The 23,841-nt window shown below is 46.1% G+C and overlaps 1 protein-coding gene and 1 long non-coding RNA gene across 2 annotated transcripts; one reads left to right on the top strand and one right to left on the bottom strand.

The window, feature by feature from the left end:
* Positions 1–941: 941 nt before the first annotated feature.
* Positions 942–23,840, top strand: CWC25 (CWC25 spliceosome associated protein homolog). The gene is made up of 10 exons (XM_049637512.1): positions 942–1,143; positions 3,453–3,625; positions 8,853–9,089; positions 11,588–11,657; positions 12,380–12,507; positions 13,172–13,235; positions 13,875–14,086; positions 14,454–14,552; positions 21,471–21,632; positions 22,355–23,840. Exons 1-10 carry the CDS (start codon positions 1,126–1,128, stop codon positions 22,467–22,469), a joined length of 1,278 nt encoding a protein of 425 aa, XP_049493469.1. The 5' UTR covers positions 942–1,125; the 3' UTR covers positions 22,470–23,840.
* Positions 5,021–6,355, bottom strand: LOC125927320 (uncharacterized). Its single transcript, XR_007459299.1, has 2 exons — positions 6,044–6,355; positions 5,021–5,897 (listed from the first exon to the last, which is right to left on the bottom strand). It is a non-coding gene; the product is annotated as an uncharacterized LOC125927320 (long non-coding RNA).
* Position 23,841: the final 1 nt, after the last annotated feature.

Here is a 23,841-nt window from a genome sequence, read left to right as displayed (position 1 = left end):
CCTGGAGCTTGAAAGATAAATATGACTGGAGGTAATGAATTTGGGATCCATCAGTTTATAGATGGTAACTGAAGCCCTGTGAGTAGATGAGATAGATCACCCAGTGAGAGCATTTAGTGTGAAAAGACCCAAGACAGACCCTAAGAGGCAAGATGAAGTAGGAACAAAATGCTCCCTGAGAAGGGATTACAGAAGAAAACAACACTCTAGAGAGTGGTGCGGAGAAGTCAAGTGAAAAGTATTTTGATGAGAGTGTGATGAACTGCCCCGCCTTAGGAACGACGCCCCTTCCAACGTAAACCAAGGGAAAGGAAATGGGGAAGCTGGCATTTTAAAGGTTTGATGCAGGGAGGGGCGCCTGGCTGTCTCAGTGGGTAGAGCACGAGGCTTTTGGTCTCTCAGAGTCGTGAGTTCGAGCCCAGGGGTAGAGATTATTTGATAAACAAAAAATATATTTTTTTTTTTTTTTTTTTTTTTTTTTTAATAAAGGTTTGGTGCAGGGAAGCCGATGGAAGTTCGGTTCGATGCTTTCTCCTTCTTTCAGTAAACTCGGCCTGGAGTAAGGGAGTTGACCCTGCGTGGAGGTTGGAGGGGAGTGCGGGCTATTTTTTTGGAAAAGGCCGCTGCGGGGAGGTGTGCCCGGGCGAGGAGACAGACGTAGGCTGGGCGGCGCTGGGGCCCTGCGGGCAGAAGCCCGGTGCGGCCTGCGGTAGAGCCGGGAGGAGAGTCGTGGCGCGCTGCCATGGCAACAGGACCGCGGGGCGCAGCCCGCGGCCGACTGGTAACTGGACCGAGCGGCGGCGTTTCAACACAGCGCTCGCGAAACCGGGTGAGGTGCCAACCAAGACGCCCAAAACGCGACCGCAAGCGCCGCCAATCTGGGCGCCACTGGCCGTGACGCTCGCGCTGCTGCGCGTCAGAGTGCGCAACGTCATCATCCCGAGACGCCGACGCTGTAATAGGACGCCCTCCCGGAAGTGGGCTCTAGATCTGGCAGTCGAAGTGGCAGCCGGTGGCCTCCGAGACCAGATCCGGGGAGGTCGCAGCTGAACTGTTTGTCTGCGTTTCCTCCGGATCCCTCCTGAATCCTCCAGGTCCGCGCAGAGAGGAAACTTCTCCGTCGTCATGGGGGGAGGAGATCTGGTAAGTGGGGGAAGCCTGGGCGGGAGAGGACTGAGCGGGAGACCGACCGGGTCTGGGGACGGAAATTGGAGGGTGTGGGAGTGGGTGACCATGGCTACACAGCCGTGCTTCCGCGAGAAGGGAGCCGTAGCCTTGGAGAGGGGACCGATCTCTGGGGCCACGGAGGGACAGGGCGGAGACTTGGAAAGGTGTGCGAAGCGTGTCGCCAACGGTGGCGGCAGGTGTTTGTGTTGTTTGTTGGCGGGGACTCTCCCGACTGGAAATTCTGGGAGGGGGTGGTGGTGGTGGTGGTGGTGGTGGTGGTGGAACCATGCTTACGAAAGGAGGCAGATATCGTGTCACGCAAGCTTTACTTTGTATGTCTTGTCTTGGGACACTTCTCTCTTCCTCAGCTGGGAGTTCAGTCATATTTTGGACTATAGTAGGAGTGGTTTGTGCCCCATTCTCTTTGCCCTTGAGCCGTATCCAGGGGTCTGTTTTAAACCTGAAGAGATCTTCTTCATATCCACCTTTCTGACTTCCACTCCTCGTCAGTGCTTCATTCTGATCTGTAGTGACAGAACTTTCTTCTGGATTTATGGCACTTAAATATAAGTGATGTGGCAATTTCTCTTGAACTGCATAGTTCATTTGTAGGGTGCTGAAGCCCCCGACGGGGCAAAAGACCCACAACGGCATGGTGCAAGGTCAGAAAGATGCTAATCTCTTTAAAGTGTAGCTGATTGAATCAGCAAATAGATCAATTCTACCTATCCAGTATCTGCATTAGAGTTTGTTAGGTGTCACTGATTAGAATGACACCTAATTCTAACGCTGAGTGTGGCTCGATCCCATGACCCTGGGATCATGACCTGAGCTGAAATCAAGAGTCATATGCTCAACTGACTGAGCCACCCAGGCACCACTTTTTGTTTTGCTTGTGTGTGTGTGTGTGTGTGTGTGTGTGTGTATGTGTGTGTGTCGGGGGTGGGGGGGTGATGGCCCTATGCATTGTAGGATGTTTAGCAGCATTCTTGGTCCCTAGCCACTGGATACCAGTAGCACTCTTCTCTGGATGGGACGACCAAAAATGTGTCTGGACATTGCCAAATGTGGAGTGCATGGAGGGGGGGGCAAGATCACCCATGTTAAAGGAGAGAGAGGAAGACCAGTAGGATAAGGCCAGGGATGGGGAGGGGACAGGGGATTGAGTGACCTGATGAAGGGAAAGGAAGGACAAGGAGGAAGAGAGAAAAGAAAGAAAAGAGAGCCCTCATTGACTGAATACCTTCTCCATGCCAGATACCTTGTGTTGGTTTTCTCATTTAGGCCTCTTAACTGGTCTCCTGGTCTCCAGTCTCTGCCCTCTCCAATCCATTCTTCACATGATAGCTAGTCATGCCTGCACTGTTTAGTGTTTCCTACAAGCCCACTCCATTAACATGGTTTATAATGCCCTTATTCTATTGCTTTCTTAGTTGGTTTTGTTGATTTCATCTTGGACCCCCCCCCCGCCCCTGCCCCTCGGCCCCGTCCCCCTTCATCAGCTTGCATGCCACCTTTAGCCACACGAAATCATCTGTGCTGTGTTCTTTGTTGCCGCTGGGCCTGCGGTTGTGTGTGCTGTTCCCTCTGGAAATCTGCCCCCACTCTACCCTGCTTCGTACATCACTGGGCTAAATTATAGTTGTCCTTAGATGATCACTGCTTCCAGGAAACCTTCCCTGGTTGGGAAGCTGAACCAAAGTAGTGGTTTATGGGGAAGCGGGAGAGGAGAATCATTCTTGAAGTCCGTCCAGGTGTAGTGCGAAGGGGAGCTCAGAACCAAGGGGAGAGTCCCAGGAAGGAAGGGTGAAAGAGGTACTCGGTGGGGTTGTAAACCACGAAAGGTTGGGGTTGTAAACCAAGGTGAAGGCAGGTTAAGTGGACTCGAGAGAAGGAAGATTGTGTTCGTGAAAATGAAAGGTCCCCTGCCAAAGGCACTTGAGTTCTGTTGCCTTTTAGAGTTTACCTTCCCACCTCTCTGCCCATTCCTCCTTTACTGTCATCACTAACCCTTAGTTCAGGAATGGCCCGTGGAAGTCCGAGTCATGTGCATTCCGAGTGAAAAGTGTTCAAAGGGAACCCGGACAAGGCCTGACGCCTTACATACTTGAACAGAACCCCTGGATGTGTGGGAGATTGGTGGGGGCCAACCTCGCCGTTGTGAACGATGCCTTGCCCCTAGATGTCTGCCCTGGCACGAACAGGGAGCAGAGGGGTCGGTGGTGGTGGGGCCCACGCACCCACCGGCTCCCCGCATCGTCTTCTCCCTCCTTTCGCCACCACAGAATCTGAAGAAGAGCTGGCACCCCCAGACCCTCCGCAATGTGGAGAAGGTGTGGAAGGCCGAGCAGAAGCATGAGGCTGAGCGGAAGAAGATCGAAGAGCTGCAGCGGGAGCTGCGGGAGGAGCGGGCCCGGGAAGAGATGCAGCGCTATGCCGAGGACGTCGGGGCCGTCAAGTGAGGGGGCAGCCGGGGCTGCGAGGAGGCGGCGGGGCTGTGGGTGTCCCAGGGTGCAGGACCGGCCCCCAGCGGCGTCATCCTCTGGCTGCAGACCTGCTGGTTAAGAGCATGGGTTTGGGAGTCGGCCCGGCCTGAGCGCTGAGGCTGGCTTGGGGTGTCCTGGCCTCACTGTGGCACCGAGAGCAAGTTCGGGGCCTCGGTGACCTCGGTAGGACCAAGGAAGGGAGAGTGTCCAGTTCCCAAGGTTTGTGGAGGATCAAATGAGATGACACCCAAAGGGCCTAGCGCAGGCCTGGCTTGTAGCAGGTGATCGACCAATAACCAGGCCTGAGGATGATTGCCCCCCACCCCGCCTCTCGGGACGTGTCCAGGTCTCAGACCTGCTTTTGTTTGTTTATGTACCGCGGGCTCATTTCAGGGGCGCAGTGAGGCCTCGTGGAGGGAGGCAGATGGTGCGTCTGTCAGTAAAAGCTACGTGAGCGTGGACAGTCCCACCGCTCAGTTTTACCTTATTTCAGTTTCCTCTTGTATAATATGGGATAGGAATAGCAGATAATTATCAGGCTACCCGTCTCATAAACTGAGGTGGGAGGACATGTGTTCTGAGAAAAATGCAAAGCATAAAGCGTACAGCGCATTCTTGAGTTTTGCGAGAACAACACAGAGCCAGAAATGGGGTAATCGGCACCGTCTCCTTGTTCATTCTCCTCGTACGTTTGCCTTGCTCGCGTCCTTGTGGGCAAGTCCCTGGGGTGCCGTGTGGCATACTCTCCCCACTGGGTATCTAGGGCTCTTCCTTAATACTTCATGACGGGGTCTGTGACATTCAGGGTTGTGTGTGTACGTGAAACTTAGTTTCACTTCATGGAAATGGCATTAGGGACATGGTGCCCTGGGGACGTTCAGGATAATGGATTGGGGAGAAGGCCCTTCTGACTCAAGTATGAAACTTGGAATGTTTTAAAATAAGTAAGAGTTTTTAGGGGCACCTGGGTGGCTCAGTCCCTCGAGCACCCAACTCTTGGTATCGGCTCAGGTCATGATCTCACGGCTTTGTGGGTTCGAGCCCTGCCTTGGGCCCTGCACTGACAGTGCGGAGCCTGCTTGAGATTCTCTCTCTCCCTCTCTCTCTGCCCCTCCCCCACTTGCGCTGTCTCTGTCTCTTTCAAAATAGATTTTTTAAAATTTGGAAAAAAAAAATTTTAGAATTTTTAAATACAACAATATGACATTAATATATCCAATGAGATAAGGGAATGAAGTTTTATGGTTTTTGGTACTGTAGACACACCTTAAATTATTTTACTTTATAGGCTTTATGTAAATTAAAGCCTATAAAGCAAAAAAAAAAAATTCACTTTTTTTTTTTTTATAGAGTGAGCGAGAGTGTGTGGGGGAGGGAGCCGAGGGAGGGAGAGAGCGAGAATCTTAAGCAGGCTCCACCCTCCGCACGGAGCCCGAAGTGGAGCTAGATCCCACAACCCCGGGATCATGACACTGAACTGACTAAGCCACCCAGGTGCCCCTAAAATTTTTTTTTTTTTTTTTTTTTTAGGTAAATTCTGCCCCCCATGTGGGGGCTCAGACTCACAGCTCTGAGATCAAGAGTTGCATGCTCTACTGACTGAGCCAACCAGACACCTACGTTATAATTTAATGCAAATAGGGGCACCTGGATGGCTCAGTTGGTTAAGCAGCCAACTCAGCTCAGGTCATGATCTCGTGGTTCATGAGTTCAAACCTCGCGTTGGGCTCATTGCTGTCAGCGCAGAGCCTGTTTTGGACTCTCTGTCCCCCCCTCTCTTTCTGCCCCGCTGACTCTTGCATGCTCCATCTCTCTCTCAAAAATAAGTAAAAATTTAAAAAAATGTTTAATAAAAACGAATAATTGAATGTAAATAAATTTCACACATTCAAATTAATTCCTGGGCAGCTTACAAAGTGAACACACATTGTTCTATGTGAAATTTTAAACTTTGTGAACCTTTGATTTTCAAACAGATACCAATTTTAGATTCAATACTCACTAGTCATAAGAGTTTGCTTTCCCACTAACCAAAAGTAAAAAAAAAAAAAAAAAAAAAAATTGTGAAATTCTCTCTCTCTCTCTCTTTTTTTTTTTTTAATTTTAAAGTAATCTCTACACCCAGCGTGGGGCTCAAACTCACAATCCCAAGATCAAGCATTGCATGCTCTTATGACAGAGCCAGCCAGGTGCCCCTTGAAATTTTTATTCAGCAAAGCATTACACATCATACGCCTGATGTGTCTTATTTAATCCCCAACAAACCTGTGAGGTAGGTACAGTTTTATCCTCATTTTACAGGTGAGGACACCAGGGCTCGGAGAAGGTGCTTGGCTTTAGACCTGGGGTTCAAATCCCTGTTGCCTGACTCCAGAGCTAGTGCTCTTAACCATCATGTTGATTATACGGCCTTTCAGGAAAGCGAGCTTCCTAGAATGTTCTAGGCAACACTGATCTTCCTACTCAGACTTCCTTAAGATCTGAAGTGGTCTGCCTTTCACAATCAATTCTTTTTTTTTTTTCGCCCTAGGCACAGAAGTCCCAAAGGAAATGGTGGCCATGTTTCACGGTTATTTGCCCTTTGTCCTTGACCTTCTAAGCACTTATTATATATTTTATTTTAATGCTATTGGACATTTACTTTAGTCACAAATACAGTCCAAGGGTGGATAAAGAAATGTATTCTCTTTTTACACCTCATCCCCTCCCCCCCCCCCCCCCCCCCCCCCCCCCACCGTGTGCTAAATGTCTCTTCATAGCCTGTTTGGCCATAGTTATCCTATGGTTTAAAAACAGACTGTACCTTGGTCTTCCCAAATCCTTCTTGAACTGCAACTTATTCTGTTAAAGAAGTCCTGGGAAAGAAGTCCTATTGGCATTGTCCATATAGTCTCCAATGGGGAGAGTGGTCACTGGGTTGAAGGCAACTGGGAGGAGTCTTCAACAAACTAAGGACCATTGAGAAACCACACAAAAGTGAAATAAGTCAGTCAGAGAAAGACAGATATATCCTATGTTTTCACTCATATGTGGATCTTGAGAAACTTAACAGAAGACCATGGGGGAAGGGAAAAGGGGGAAAAGTTACAAACAGAGAGGGAGGGAGGCAAACCATAAGAAACTCTTAAATACAGAGAACAAACTGAGGGTTGATGGGGGATGGGGGAGAGGGGAACGTGGGTGATGGGCATTGAGGAGGGCACTTGTTGGGATGAGCACTGGGTGTTGTATGGAAGCCAATTTGACAATAAATCATATTAAAAAAAAAAGAAACTGCACAAAAGCAAATCTTGTCAACCAGATGCCAGCTCGTCCAGTTAATCCTTGGATCACCCATCACAGCTGACCCAACAACCATGGCCACTGGTCCATTTCTTGCTGCCAGTGTGGCTCCTATCAAGGCAGCACACGTGATGGAGTTTCAGAGGCCTTCGTTCCCTCTATCTTGAACCACACAACAATCGATCGTGGAAAACAGACCTCTCCAAACTACAAAGCTACCTCCCAACTGCGGAGGCCTGATTTTAATAGCTGTCAAAGTCTCCTGTAGTCGCTGGTTTATTCCAGCTGGAGAATGGCAAGAACCTTTAATTGCTTGAAAGACTCCACTACCTGCGGTACTCATTGTAAAGGCCCCACCACAGTCTCCCACAGTTTGCCAGGGCGCGGCCCTGTCTATACTCCTCTATCTTGACTCCAGTGGGGTGAGTGAGGCTGGGCAAGCTGGGTGGAGCCCGACCCCAGTGGCCCACAATCAGTTTTTAATTATAGACTAGAGGGTTTCTCAAACCGCTCCTTTTAATGGGGAAAAAAACAAAAACAAATCTAAAACGAAAGCATTATGACCCCTCCATTATTGGGTTAAAATATTCTTTTTTTAATTTTTTTTTTAACGTTTATTTATTTTTGAGCCAGAGAGAGACACAGCATGAATGGGGGAGGGGCAGAGAGAGAGGGAGACACAGAATTGGAAGCAGGCTCCAGGCTCTGAGCCATCAGCCCAGAGCCCGATGCGGGGCTCGAACCCGTGGACCGCGAGATCGTGACCTGAGCCGAAGTCAGATGCTCAACCGACTGAGCCACCCAGGCGCCCCTAAAATATTCTTATTAAAAATGTCCAGGGGCGCCTGGGTGGCTCAGTCGGTTAAGCAGCTGACTTCGGCTCAGGTCACGATCTCGCGGTCCACGGGTTCGAGCCCCGCGTCGGGCTCTGGGCTGATGGCTCAGAGCCTGGAGCCTGTTTCGGATTCTGTGTCTCCCTCTCTCTGACCCTCCCCCGTTCATGCTTTGTCTCTCTCTGTCTCAAAAATAAAAAAAAGTTAAAAAAATAAAAATAAAAATAAATAAAAATGTCCAAAGACCTAACTAGGAAGACTTTCCTTATGCTCATAGTTGTTACGTAATCGTAAACAAAAATAGATATGCCAGTTTTGAAAAGCCATATTCAAAAAACATTGAATTTAATGTTACAGATAATACTGCTCTTGATGAAGCTACTTAGCCGCTCGCAGTGTAAACGTGTTATCGGCTGCTGCGGCGCATGCACTTAATTTGGCGTGCCTTTGCCGTCTGTTGTGGGAAGGTTCAGTTTTCCCACCATTTTTTCCCCCTCAGAAGCACAGAGCAATGTTTGTTTGGCAAATATCAGACATGACTGACATTACTGATATTGATAACTCTCTTTTGGCTTGAAAGCATAATTTCCTTCTTCACTTATCTCTGGTCTTTTCTCATCATCTTGAGTTATCTCACATGTGGAATTCCTGCTTGTGCCCACGCTCCAAAAGACACCTCGAACATCCGCACACGTGCTCCCTGAAACTGTTCTCGGTCATGAGGTGATGCAGAATCTCTTTACTGTTTCAGATTATCCTCAAAATGAAGCGTAACATAAGGACTTTGTAAAGGAGGCTTGAGAAGCCCTGAACAAACGTCCATGTCTGGGAGGATACTTTCTTCACAGAAATTGCTTTAAGTGTGGAGGAACGATCTCTCCACGGAATGGCGAGCTCCATGCCGGCAAGCACCATTTCTTCTCATGTGCCACGAGGAGCACAGCGTTTAGTCCCTACTAGGTGCTTGGAGAATGAGTCGTGCTCTTGCCAGCTGCCATCTCTCCCTCGTGTTGGGGTTGTGTGTGTTGGTCTGCAAGAGCCCTACACTTCGATTGTATTTTTTTTTTTTTTTGTCTTGACCTAGGAAAAAAGAAGAAAAATTGGACTGGATGTATCAGGGTCCTGGTGGGATGGTGAACCGTGATGAGTACTTGCTGGGGCGCCCCATTGACAAGTACGTTTTTGAGAAGATGGAGGAGAAGGAGGCAGGCTGTTCTTCGGAGACAGGACTGCTCCCAGGTTCCATTTTTGCCCCATCCGGTGCCAATTCCCTCCTCGACATGGCCAGCAAAATCCGGGAGGACCCGCTCTTCATCATCAGGTACTGGCGACGGGCCGGGGAGGGTTTTTTCATAGCTTCTCAGCTTTCCAGTCGGTTTCCTCTTGACTTTGGTCTGCTCTGTAAAAGGATTTGTCTCCATTTGGGCTCCCTGATGTTGGGAAGGAGGCTCCATCTAGTGTGTCTTATCTAGGCCACGTGATAAGAGATGGCAAGTAGACCAGGGCAGACCAGATTTATTCATTTACCTTTGGCCCTTGAACAAAAAATGGGATAGAAGCAAGGTAAGGGGTATGTGGGTAGCTCAGTTGGTTAGGGGTGGTTTCGGCTCAAGTCATGATCTCGTGGTTCGTGAGATTGAGCCCCACACCAGGCTCTGTGCCGATAGTGCGGAGCTTGCTTGGGATTCGCGCTCTCTCTCTCTCTCTCTGTCTCTCAAAAAATTAAAAAAAAAAAAAAAAAAAAGATGAGAAAGCCTGGCAGCTTCTTGGAAATTTGGGGATATGTATATCGTGGGATAGGTGGGTGAACAGGCCTTCTACCTACCCCCCGGCCCTCCTTTTTTGTGCAGCCAAACCCTTTAAAAAGAATCTGCCTCGAAACCCTAATGTGTAATGTATCAAAGTGGAGTTGCATTTTGCCATATGTATAAATTTGTTTGGTTTAATTTGCAGGATTTTATTTCAAGTGGATAGGTTGAACATTGAAAAACCTTTGTCATTTATATTTCTTCTTTTGAAAACATTTTAAAGTTATTTACATATTGGGGCACCTGGATGGCGCAGTCGGTTGAGTGTCCAACTTCAGCTCAGGTCATGATCTCACGGTTCGTGGGTTCGAGCCCCGCGTCAGGCTCTTGCTGACAGCTCGGAGCCTGGAACCTGCTTCAGATTCTGTGCCTGTCTCTCTCTCTGCCCCTCCCCAACTCACACTCTGTCTCTCTCTCTCAAAAATAAATAAACATTAAAAAAATTTTTTTAATAAATAAAGTTATTTACATGTTAAAGGTATTGCATAGATATATATATAAAGGTATTGTATAAAAATTTATTTTGAGAGAGAGAGAGAGAGAGAGAGAGAGAGAGAGAGAATCCCAAGCAGGTTCCGTGCTAACAGCTCAGAGCCCGACTTGGGGGCTTGCACTCAAGAACTGCGAGATCATGACCTAAGCTGAAATCAAGAGTCAGACGCTTAACTGACTGAGCCACCCAGGCGCCCCACCATTTTGTTAGCCTCATAATTAATTAAATTGTGGTAATTGTGTTAGCTGTGCTGACAGGTTCAGAGCCTGGATCCTGCTTCTGATTCTGTGTGTCCCTCTCTCTCCGCTGCTTCTCCACTCGCACTCTCTCTCTCCCAAAATAAATATGTTAAAAAAAAAAAAAAAAAAAGGTTTTCACCTTACAAAGCTGAAACTCTTTACTCATGAAACAAGAACTCCACATTTCCCCTTGCCCCAGCCCCTGCAAACCACCATTCTCTTTTCTTTGAGTTCTACTATAAGCATATAGGTGAAATCATACAGTAGTTATCTTTTTGTGGGATTGGGTTATTTCGCTCAATATAATGTCTTCCAGGTTCGTCCATGTTATACCATGTATAACATGTCCTTCCTTTTTAAGGCCGAATAATATTCCGTTGTATACATTTTGTTTGTCTCTTCGTCTGTCGATGGACATTTGGGTTATTTCCATTTTTTGGCTATTGTGAATAATGCTACTGTGAACATTGATGTACAGATATTGTGCACATTATTTTATAAGCTTTTTTTTCACCTAATTATATATAGCAAGCATCTTTCTACGTCCCTATGTTTCTGTAATACCATTTTTTATGTCGATATTGTGTGGTATACCATAATTTTTTAATACTCTCTTATTAGGTCCGTAACCTGTTTCTGAATTTTCATTGTTATAATATGGACGACTCTGTAGGGACCTCTTGATTATATCCATACAGTAACAAATTCTTGGGAAAGAATTGGTTAACGAGTGTGCAGGCAGTGATAAGTATTGCCAAATTGTCTTCCATGAAGGCTGATCAGTTTACCCTCATGAATAATGAGAGTAAGACTCCTTTTTGTTTTTTTAATTTTTTTTAATGTTTATTTATTTTTGAGAGAGAGAGAGAGCAAGTGGGGGAGGAGCAGAGAGAGAGGGAGACACGGAATCCGAAGCAGGCTCCAGGCTCTGAGTTGTCAGCACAGAGCCTGACGCGGGCTTGAACTCACAAGCTATGAGATCATGACTTGAGCCCAAGTCAGATACTCAACTGACTGAGCCACTCAGGCATTCCCCATACTCATTCTTGTACAACAGGGAGCCAGTGTGGACTTGCCCCACACCATTCAGTCCCTTCTGCAGATTTGAGGAAGAGTCCTGACTTCCACACCATCATGTAGCTTTTAACACAGGGCCTGTCTGCGTGTATTTGGAAAAACGATTGCTGTATAGATGGTCTTGTGGAGAGTACAATGAATGACTTAATCCCCTTCCCCAAAGAGATAGTCATGATTTTTATAATGTTCTCTTTCTCTTTAGGAAGAAGGAGGAAGAGAAAAAAAGAGAGGTGTTGAATAATCCCGTGAAAATGAAGAAAATCAAAGAATTGGTAAGCAGTGCATCAAATTAGGCACCAAGAGTGCCTTTTAGCTACTTTTCGTGAGAACTACTCACCATTCACTCTTACCTTGTGAGAGGGCAGACAGAATGGCTTTTACATTCTCGCTTTTAGAGACCTTCCCTTGGTGATTTTATGCAGTCTTCATTATCAAGCTCAATTAAGCTTATCTTCTCTTTTATTTTTTTGATTGGAAGAGCACCATGTGATGTCTTGTTTTGTTTTGTTTAGAAAAAGGGGAGTGTGGGATAGGCCTGTGCAAGTCCTCATCACACAGTGTGTTCAGGGGATCAGGTGATATCAAGCCTCGAGGGCCCATTTGTCATTCACGTGACATATTCCGCGATTGTGCTTTGGATTAGTTGGCAAGGAGAATGGAAAGCTGGATCCTGCGGTCCCCGATTGCTTTCAGTGTTGCTGGGAGTTCCTCTGACAGATTGGAAATTCCCAGGCACCGGTTCTGGGGATGGTTTAAAAATACAGATTCCTAGCCCCACTCGCCCGAGATTCTGTTCAGTAGTCTAGGGGCTGTTTATGCACCCCCCAAGGTAAGACTCGCCCCCTCTTGTTGGTGGGGAAACTCCGCTGGTGTCTTGGGCCTCTGTAGTCCCAGAGGACGAAGTCAGGTAGTTTTCGGGTGTGAACCAGGCCCCTCGGAGGGACCGACAGGGGCCTTCGTGATCTTGCATGGTTATGTTCTGGGTGTTTTGTAGTTGCAAATGAGTCTGGAAAAAAAGGAGAAGAAGAAAAAGAAGGAGAAGAAAAAGAAGCACAAGAAACATAAGCACAGAAGCTCAAGTAGCGATGGCGGCAGCAGCCAGGATGAGCGCAGCCGGGGGAGGTGAGCACGTGGGGGCGGGCCTCCCTCATTGACTCATTCACTCATTCATTCCCCACGTAGTCACGGCTGCTCTAGGCTGGGAACTGCCAGGCACTGGGGTTTCAGTGGTGAACGCTCGTACGTGGGCCCCGTGCCCACAGAACTTTGCCATCTAGCACCAGAGTTCCTTGGAGGTCTTGGCATGGCCCCTAAAGGGCTGCCCGTAGCCTTGTAGGTCTTAGCTCAGACATCCTGGCTGTGACTTTCGTCTCAGCTTATGATCCTCCAAGACCGAAGTGGGTTTTATGTAGGCCTTTTTTTTTTTTTTTTTTTAAATGCATTAATGGGCCCATCTGGGCGCATTCTGTGTGCCTTCTCTGTGGGAACAGTGAGCACTGTCACCGCTGACTCACTCTTAGTCGCTGGAATAGCAAGCAGCACGAGGTGAGAGGAGAATGTGTTCAGGCGGTGGGGCTGAAGAGCCAGGCCCACGTGTTTTCACAGGAAAAACATGACTGTGCTGATGCATCTTCCAAAGACAGTCCAAAGCGAGAGCCACGCTCCCAAGTAATAGAAGTGGGGAAGGTCACGTTTGAAGCAGGAGGAGGCATGTTTTAGCACGAGACATTTAAACTGGACCTTCATACATTTTCTTTTTCAATGAATGTGTGTTTTAATCTCTTAGAGCTCAAAAGAAGACGGCAGATTCTTCCCCTGTTTTGTCCAAAGCCCCTGGATACGGCTTACAGGTAAGGGTGTGGGCGTCTCAGAGGGAGTGACCGTGGACCAGGGAATGTGTTAACTTGAGAGCCTTTTTGGACAGAGAGCATTTCGAGCAGCCAGTCAGACATCACATGGGAAAAAGGGAGTTTGGGCAGCCAAAGCGGGCACCGCTGGGGAACTGGCCCATTCCTTGTCCTTGAGCCTCCGACCGGGGCTGGGGGCCCTCTGAGTGGAGAGTCTAAACCACCAGTGGGGCCTGCAGGCATTCTGCCCGTCTCTCTGCAGATAACTTACGTGAAATGCAGGCATTTTAAGCTTCAAGGTTGATGACTTTTGACAGATGGACATCCCTCTGGATCCCTTTTTCCCATAGTAGGTTTAACCTTAGGGCCTGTTCTCCATGCTCTGTCTCTTGCTCCTGCTCAGGCTTTGGTGAAGCGCCAAGCCAGTGGAGGTGACTGGGTGGGTACATTCTCTTAGGGGACTCTGCAGATAACTTTGCTAAGTTTGAGTGGTTCTCTGAGGTAACTGTGCGATGGGATCGGTACGCCCACTTAGCTTCGTACAGACCCTCGTTGCTTATTCATTTCCTTGTTTCACTGCATTTCCTCCTGAGCTGCACATTTTCCTCTGAATACCTTTTCTTCCTTTCCTTGGTGCTACAGATCAGGGACTCCTACCACAGCCAGGGACTGCAGAGTCCTCTGACGGCCAAGCAAAAGGGAATGCACGGGTTGAAGAATTATTCCAGGTCCAGAAGCTCCTCCCACTCACCTCCCAGACATGCCAGCAAGAAGAGCACCAGAGAAGCAGGGTCCCGGGACAGGAGTTCTCGATCCCCAGGCAGAAGGTCACGGTCCCCAAGGCCAAGCAAACCGTGAGTGTAGGAATTCACTGGGAAATGGCCTGTAAGGGTGGGGGTTGCTCACCGCAGGTGTTTCTGTTCATTCATTTTTCCAAACGCCTTTGGTTTATTTCCTTTACATCATTTTCCCCCACCGCTATGTAAAGCTCAGTCCCCCAGAACTACATATTTATATATGTAGGCTCTTTGGAGTGAGTTTAGTACCAAATCTTCTGTTTCTTTAGGTATTTGCTTTTCTTCCACCTCTGCCCTCTGTTCCCTTCAATTTGGATTGTAATTCTAAGACTGTTAGCTTTTCTCCCATCATTTGAGGGACACGATAAAAGCCCCTACCTTGAAAAGGCTTTTCTCCTTTCTGCCCTCTGTGTGTCTGTCCCAGGCACAACTCTAAGGTCAACAGGAGAGAGAGAGGCCGCACTAAGAGCCCATCGCCTAAAAAAGAGGTCTATCAAAGGCGCCATGCTCCTGGATACACCAGGTGAGTCAAGAGCCTCGTAGGTGAACTTCAGACTCTGCGGGCCTGAGTCTCAGAGTGGCTCAAACCAGGGCAGGTGGATAATCTAAATCACCTTTTCTCTTTTTTTAATTAAAAAAATTTTTTTAATTAAAAAAATTTTAACCCAAACCTCTCTCTTTGAGAGAGAACGAGACAGTGCGTGAGCAGAGAAGGGGCAGAGAGAGAGGGAGACACAGAATCCAAAGCAGACTCCAGGTTCCCAGGTGTCAGCATAGAGCCCGACACGGGGCTTGATCTCACAAGCCATCAGTCAGATCATGACCCGAGCCAAAGTTGGACGCTTAACCGACTAAGCCACCCAGGCACCCCTACATCACCTTTTTGCCAAACCTGCTTTTATTCTTCATGTCAGCTTTTTTTTTTAATATTTTATTTTTTTATTTTTGAGAGAGAGAGAGAGCGTGAGCAAGGGAGGGGCAGAGAGAGAGAGGAAGACACAGAACTTGAAGCAGGCTTCAGGCTCTGCACTGTCAGTACAGGGCCCAACGTGGGGCTTGAACTCACAAACTGTGAGATCCTGACCTCATGAGCTGAAGTCAGATGCCATCCAGGGGCCCCTCTTCCTGTCAGCTTTTTTTTTTTTTTTTTTTTTAATTTTTTTTTTTTCAACGTTTTTTATTTATTTTTGGGACAGAGAGAGACAGAGCATGAACGGGGGAGGGGCAGAGAGAGAGGGAGACACAGAATCGGAAACAGGCTCCAGGCTCCGATCCATCAGCCCAGAGCCCGACGCGGGGCTCGAACTCACAGACCGCGAGATCGTGACCTGGCTGAAGTCGGACGCTTAACCGACTGCGCCACCCAGGCGCCCCTCTTCCTGTCAGCTTTTAACAGTCTGTCCCGCCTCCCTACACTGCGCACACTGAAAGGACAAAGTAAGAGTTTTAACTTGATGAACAATCGATTAAGCGACTGTCTCTGGACATCTAAGCATGTTAATTCTCTCAAGAGATTTCCACCGAGAAGCTTTTCTTGAGAGAGTGCTCCTTTCTTGAGCCACCAGCTGAAGGAGAAGCAGGGTGCTCTCCTTGAGGGCCGACACCCTAAGATGGACTCTGTGTTCACGTTGGGTGTGTAGTGGGTCAGACAGAACAGGGACATAAAGCCCTGGGACCTGAGGGGAGTTGGTTGTGCCCATGAAAGGCTGTCCCTAGGGGTCCGTCTTGCTCTTAGAATTTAGAGGAGCCAGGCAACTCTTGCGAACTTCCTTTTACTGCCCAAATTGGCTGCACGTTCGAATCACCTGGGAAGCATAAAAAAGAAAAAATCCCGTTACCCAGCTACACCCCAGCCCTACTACATCAAAACCTCTGGGGGTGGGCAGCCAACGTTGAGAACCGCCGAGAGTCTATACCCACCTCTTTTATTCACTGTGTTAAAACAGAGGCAGACCCTACATGTCCCTTGCAACTCTTAATTGCCCGACTCCCTGAGTCTCCAAGGAACAGAAACTTTTAAAAGGTTTAGTCTTGACTGACAACCTTTAAAAGTACGTTATATACTTCCCTGCCTTCCCAGACAGAGTATGTTACATAGAATTTGACCTCTTATTAGTTGGCAGTTTTTCAGCTGTGCTGTAATTCATGCTGCTCTTAGGGTAGATACTCGTGAGTGTAAGTATTTGTTTCTGTGTTTTAAGGCTTGTGGGCAGCAGGCTTTTTCAGATCCTGCTTTGTTTTTCTCCCTTTTGCCATCTACCATCACTTTAAGTTTATGTATTTATTTTGAGAGAGAGACAGCATGAGCAGGGGAGAGGTAGAGAGAGAGGGAGAGAGAGAATCCCAAGCAGGCTCCACACTGTCAGCACAGAGCCTGATGCGGGGCTTGAACTCAGGAACCGTGAGATCATGACTTGAGCCGAAACCAAGAGTTGGATACTTAACCGACTGAGCCACCCAGGTGCCCCTCACTTTAGTTTGTTTTATTTTATCAGCCTTCCTTACCTCCCTTTCAATTTGTGTTGAATTTTGTGACATAAATGGTTTAGAGCCCTCAAGACCTCTCTTCCCCAGGAGTAAAAGCACAGAAACTTTAACGCATAGACTTTATGATTTCATTGTCTGTTTTGGTTTGGTGTTCCAAGTGGTCAAGGTTGTTTTATTTTATGTACTTAAGATGATGCTGAATTAAGAAAAAGAAAAATTAGGGCCATAATTGAGAATTCTGTGAGAACTCTTTCTTTTGTGTATTTTAGCTGGTGATCTAAAATGACTTTCTTAATGGCTGAAAAGATGAAGGTTCTCTTTTATAGTGAGATGCTTAATTTAAAGTGATTTTTAGGGGCGCCTGGGTGGCTCAGTCGGTTAAGCGTCCGACTTCAGCTCAGGTCACGATTTCGCGGTCCGTGAGTTCGAGCCCCGCGTCGGGCTCTGGGCTGACGGCTCGGAGCCTGGAGCCTGTTTCCGATTCTGTGTCTCCCTCTCTCTCTGCCCCTCCCCCGTTCATGCTCTGTCTCTCTCTGTCTCAAAAATAAATAAACGTTAAAAAAATTATAAAATAAAGTAATTTTTATGGGCCAAGACTGTATTTTTTCTTGTAAAAAATTTTTGGGGTCTTTTGGGATTCCCATTTAATTAATATTAGTTTTGATTGCTTTTGAAATTTCTTACAGGCAACACAGCCCTTTTATAAGTTAAAAATATATGTGCTCAAGACAGGCCAAAAAACCACTACCGTGATGTCACACCCCAGAAATGCCTAAAATTCCTTCTATTGGGCTTATAAATTGCCCAGAGTAAAAGTGGCTGCAGGCAATAAAAAATAAAGCTATTACTCTTATATTAATTACTATTATTTTAGAGGCACAATTACTGTTATTATTGAGGCTTAAATTATTTTGATCAGATAATACCCCTTAGAGATACATTTTATTTTATTTTATTTTATTTTATTTTATTTTATTTTATTTTATTTTATTCTATTTTATTCTATTTTATTCTATTTTATTTTTTTTTTAACATTTTATTTATTTTTATTTTATTTTATTTTATTTTTATTTATTTATTTATTTTTAACGTTTATTTATTTATTTTTGAGACAGAGAGAGACAGAGCATGAATGGGGGAGGGTCAGAGAGAGGGAGACACAGAATCTGAAACAGGCTCCGGGCTCTGAGCTGTCAGCACAGGGGCCCGATGCGGGGCTCGAACTCACGGACTGCGAGATCGTGACCTGAGCCGAAGTCGGCGCTCAACCGACTGAGCCACCCAGGCGCCCCTCATTTTATTTATTTTTAAAGAGAGAGTGAGCACAACCGGGAAAGGGGCAGAGAGAGACGGGGACACAGGATCCGAAGCGGGTTCTGCGCTCTCAGCACAAGCCTGATGCGGGGCTCAAACTCACATACCGTGAGATCATGACCTGAGCTGAAGTTGGACACTCAACTGACTGTGCCACCCAGGCTCCTAATTGTTATTATTTTTTTTTATTTTCGAGAGAGAGACTGCAAGTGGGGGAGAGGGGCAGAGGGAGAGGGAGATCGAGAGAGAATCCCAAACAGGGGTTTGAACTCACAAACTGTGAGATGATGACCTGGGCTAAAATTAAGAGTCAGAGGCTTAACCGACTGAGCCACCCAGGCACCCCCAATAATACACATTTTTAAAAGTTAAAAACGATTAAAAATCTCCTCACAAGAGGTGCCTTGTGAGACCCAGAGCCTGCTTCAGATTGTGTCTCCCTTGCTCTCTCTGCCCCTCCCCCCTCACACTCTGTCTTTCTCTCAAAAATAAAATAAACATGAAAAAAAAAATCTCACAGAAACTACCAGTTCCTTGCTCTGCCTGACCTCACTTCCAGTCATGCTGCCTAGTGGCAAACACTTTCAGCTTTTTGAGCGGTTTCTTTTGGCAGCTACCTGTCTCTAAAAATATGCACATGTTGCTGTCTCTTAAGTCATGAATTTTATGTATGTATGTATGTATGTATGTATGATTTATTTATTTATTTTAAGATTTGATTTTTTAAAGTAATCTCTACCCCTAATATGGGGCTTGAACTCACAATCCCAAGATCAAGAGTCTCATGTTCTACCAACTGAGCCAGCCAGGCACCCCTTAAGTCATCATCATTTATTTATTTATTTATTTATTCATTCATTCATTTATATTTACTTATCTATTTATTCCTATTTATCTATTTATTTTTAAGTTTACTTATTTTGAGAGAAAAAGAGCACAAGCAGGGGAGGGGAAGAAAGAAGGGGAGAGAGAGAGAGAGAGAGAGAGAGAGAGAGAGAGAGAAACCCAAGCAGGCTCTGCACTGTTAGCACAGTGCCCGACACAGGACTCGAACCCACAAACCGTGAGATCATGACCTGAGCCAGAGTCCAGAGCTGGGCGCTTAACCGATTGAGCCACCCAGCTGCCCCTTAAGTCATCAATTTTAGACATTAGGTATTTTCTTACTATTGGAATAAATGAGCTCATATACACTCCCAGTCCCATATTTCTTCTCCCTCCATTTATTCCATTAGGTAAATATCACAGTTTTTGGTTTTGTCAATAAGTGAATTCATGTTCTTCCATTATGTAAATATTGTTCATTGATACTTTTCATTGCCAAGCAGAATATTGAGGTTATATCTCTTGTATGAGTTTCATATTTTTTCTAGGGTCAATATTTGCCTCTTTCAGTTTTGACTTAACGGATTTTATTTCTGGGAAATGTTCTTGTATCATTTCTTTGATAACTTCTTTGTTCTCTCTGATTTTTCAGAGCTCTTGTATGTTCTGATTGTTCCTTCTTAAAAGCCTTTCTCGGGGTGCCTGGGTGGCTCAGTCTCTTGAGCATCCAACTCTTGGTTTCGACTTTGGTCATGATCCCAGGGTTGTGGGATTGAGCCCTGCGTTGGGCTCCGAGCTGAGCCCAGAGCCTGCTTAGAAGTCTCTCTCTCTCTCTGCTGCCCCTTTCCCCTGCTTGCAGTCTCTCTCTCTCTCAAATAAAAAATTAAAAGAAAGTAAAACAAATAAAAGCCTTTCCCATTTCAATGATGTAATATCTTTGATTTATCATCTCTGAGTGAGATTTTTTTTAAATTTTTTTTTTTAACGTTTATTTATTTTTGAGACAGAGAGAGACAGAGCATGAACGGGGGAGGGTCAGAGAGAGGGAGACACAGAATCTGAAACAGGCTCCAGGCTCTGAGCTGTCAGCACAGAGCCCAACGCGGGGCTCGAACTCACAAACCGCGAGATCATGACCTGAGCCGAAGTCGGCCGCTTAACCAACTGAGCCACCCAGGCGCCCCTCTGAGTGAGATTTTTAATTGTTCACTTTTTGTTGCCAATTTTAAATAGTTTTATTTAAGATGAATTGTACATTTTTTAAAAGTTTCGTGGTTTATCTTTGTTAAGTTCTCTTTTCCTTTTCCTTTGGTTGCTTTCATGTGAGAGGCTTTCCTGAAATGTTTGGTGATATTTCACTGTCTCTTCATAGGCATTAAAAAGCTGAGATCTGGGGCACCTGGGTGGCTTAGTCGGTTGAGCGTCCGACTTTGGCTCAGGTCATGATCTCAAGGTCTGTGAGTTCGAGCCCCATGTCGGGCTCTGTGCTGACAGCTCAGAGCCTGGAGCTTGCTTCAGATTCGGTGTCTCTCTCTCTTTCGCTGTCCCTCCCCCGCTCATTCTCTCTCTCCCTCTCTCTCTCTCTGTCAAAAATAAATAAACATTTAAAAAAAAAAAAAAAGCTGAGATCACTGTATTGTGTATGGGCAGGGCTTGTCTACTGGTGGAGATTGGTTTTTTGTACTGGTTTTTAGCTGGGGACATTCTTATACCCTCTGGTTACCTTTGGTTCTCCTGTCAGGAACCATTAAATTTTTGTAGGAGAAAAAAAAAAAAAAACCTCTGGTTGCCTGACCAATGGCTCTAACTCTGGCTGCTGGCATTTTGGGACGTTATTTCCACTCATGACCCTGAGATCAAGAGTCACATGCTCTTCCGACTATGCCAGCCAGGCACCCCTTATTTTTTCTTTTAAAGGGGGATCTTTCATGGGGTACCTGTCTGGCTCAATCTGAAGAGCTGCGACTCATGATCTTGGGGTTGTTAAGTTTGAGCCCCACGTTGGGTGTAGAGATTACTACAAAAAAATAAACTTAGAGAGGGATCTTTTTTTTTTTTTTTCTCTAAAGACTTTATTTTTAAGTAATCTCTACACCCAACATGGGGCTTAAACTTACAACCCCAAGATCAGGAGTCGCATGCTCTACCAACTGAGTTAGCCAGGCACCTCTAAAGGGGAATCTTCCAAATGGGTACATCACACCCATTTGAGAAGCAATGGATTCGAGTTTCTCATATTGTTAAATAGTGATTGAGCTCCTTCATCACCTCCTCTTCTTGCTCTGACTTCATTTTCAATGAGTGCCAGGAAAGACTTACCCATTACTTTCTGAGGTTAAGTTGAATTGACTTGAATTCTTCAGGCATCTGGCTTCTGGCTTAGTCCCAAAGTGGTATACTCATGGGCTGCGTCCATGAATTTCTAAGCATTTCCAGTGGGTAAATGGTAGATGTGAACAGTCACATGGCTAACTTAGTCCCCCATACTCCAATAAGTTGTTGAGCAAACAGTGGAATATTTTGTTTTTTGGGGGGGAATATTTTGTTTTTAATGTTTCAGAATAATCACTCCAGGGATTATTGAGAGAGTATGGAATCCTTCATTACAAGTCTTTGAAATTTGGATGAAACCACCTGACCCAAGATGTTAGGAAGGAAGGAAACTCATGCTGAGTTTGGCCCTGGGTTGGGCATTTCCATGGAGAGAGCAGTGCGATGGAGAACCTGGGGTCCTACCTGATATCTGTTCTCCCTGAAGTGTTTGGTTTTTTTTTGCTGGGAGAGAAGTAGACCTGATGGTTTTTGTGTTCAACAGAAAGCTCTCATCAGAGGAACTAGAGCGAAAACGGCAAGAGATGATGGAAAATGCCAAGTGGCGGGAGGAAGAGAGGCTAAACATCCTCAAGAGGCACGCTAAGGATGACGAACGGGAGCAGAAGCTGGAGAAGCTGGGCTCCCGAGATGGAAGGTTTATCCAGTGAGTGCATCTTCCTGCTGCCTAAAGGCTTTCATGGCTATGGTTCCAAGGAGGCAGTTGGGCAGCTGACTCACTCATCGTGTTCCTGGTGTTTCTGTGACTATGCAGAGAGAACGGGGAGGTCAGCCTCCAAGCCACCTTTGTTACTACTCCCAGCATCTAGCCAGACAGTGGGATGGTTTTGATTTGAGGAGAGGAGAAGTGAATTAGTATTTTCATTGAATCTCCTTGCCTTCCATTTAAATAAGAGTTCATGGCTCAGGAGGCCTTTTTCCTTTTTTTTTTTTTTTTTTTTTTTTTGTATGAACAGGGGGGCGGGGGGGGGGAGGGGGGGGGGCGGAGAGAATCCCAAGCAGGCTCCACGCTGTCAGCACAGAGCCTGACGTGGGGCTTGATCTCACCAACTGTGAGATCATGACCTGAGCTGAAATCAAGAGTCGGATGCTTAACTGACTGAGCCACCCAGGCGCCTCTCAGGAGGCCTTTTTCCAATGAGGCTTTACTTACTTTCCAAAACAGATAAATTTGCCCTTAGGGATATTGGTTTAAAGAATGGAGTTCCAAATGGACTCACTCCAAAGTTATCTACATGGGCTTTTAAAAGAGCTTGTATTTCTACATGGGCTATATGACTGGCAACCCGTTTCTTCTAATGCTGCCAGAGAGTTGACCAGCTGACAAATATTTGTAACTCACATTATTCTCCTCTCTTCTGTTCCTAGTCGCATGAAGCTGGAGAGTGCATCTACCTCCTCCCTGGAGGACCGGGTAAAACGGAATATCTACTCTCTGCAGAGAACCTCAATAGCTCTGGAGAAGAACTTTATGAAAAGATGAAAACCATCCCCTCTTTTGTTGGTTTTCCTGAATTTTCCAGGGAGGCTGCTGATCCCTTAAAAATTCTCTTTATAAGAGTTCAAGTGACTTCTTCCACAGTTGTCAAACCACCACTGTTCAAAGTGACTCTCCTCCAGCGATTCCCGAAACAGCTCACTTCCTTTAAGAACCAGTGTGACTCGCTTTATGGGACCCTCAGTAACTTTTGCTGGGTGCTGAGTGGGTTTTGACTGTGTTTTTAATGAGTGGGCACTGGACCATGTAGGTGTGAGCACTTGTCCTGCCGTGGAAGGGCTGCTCCCTGTGGTCGTGATACTGATTATGCCACTTCTTTCCCACCCGTGTAAACTGTGTGCCTCGGTATAGACCGGACCTTTCAAAAACCTCCCTCCAGAGTCACCCAGGTAGATGGCGCCTAGTGGGGTAAATGAACATTTACTGGGTTTAGTAGATAATGGGACAGAATGATGTCCGCTTAGGGCAGAGCAAAGGGGGTGACAAAGAATCTGGAAGGGAAAACAATACAAAAAAGCACTAAATGAGCTGTTGAACTATTTGGACTATCTTTTCAACTGTAAAAGTGTAGTGTGTATGTGTATAAATGTATAATTTTTACAAGCTTTTTAAAAAGTTAGCTTTGTGAGAATATCTTGTTCGGTAAGTGACTTTACTATGTCATGTAAATGTATCTTGTTATCGAGTAATACGGTAAGGCAGGTCAGCTTTTTTTTCCCCTCTGAATCCAGCTAGTTTAGGAGAAGCCTGGGTTTGTAGATCGGATCTAGTGTATCTATCCTTTTACACTGCTTATAGTCTCCCATGTGGGCAGTGCAGTGGTGAAGTCAAATGATTTTAGGAGTCAGGACCAAATTACCAGTGTGCTCCCACCCTGGCTCTTAAAAGAAAATAAAATGGAAGCTGTTCCTTTCATGGCTTCCTTTTTATCATGTAGTAATCTTATTACAATGCTAAAATTTCAGGAGGTGTTTGCTACTAATTTTTAGTCAGGTATTAAAAAAAACCCAAAACTCATGGGACCGGTCTCCTGTCTTTACTCCTTCCCCTTTTCTATTCTTTTACCAGAAGCCCTCATTTGACCCATGCAGTCCTAGGCCCTGTTGACCCACACATTAAGCTGGGCCAGTTCCTTGTTCTGCCAATCCCTAATTCTGCTTAAAACGACGTTGGATTTGTATTTTTGAGCACTTACGATGCCAGGCACTGCGATACTTAAAACCCAGTCTTTCCCCAGAAAGAAAGTAACGTACACTTGTTACTCATTTAATCACCTCATCGTGCTTCTCTATGCTAGAGTTAATTATGTCTTTTATTTTATTACTTGGTAATAAAGGCTACATTTATTTTTTGTAAC

Source organism: Panthera uncia, chromosome E1 (genome assembly GCF_023721935.1).
Source record: "Panthera uncia isolate 11264 chromosome E1, Puncia_PCG_1.0, whole genome shotgun sequence".
Lineage (NCBI taxonomy): Eukaryota > Metazoa > Chordata > Mammalia > Carnivora > Felidae > Panthera > Panthera uncia.
Note: the sequence above shows the minus strand (reverse complement) of the source record. Positions and strands in the feature narration are given on the sequence as shown.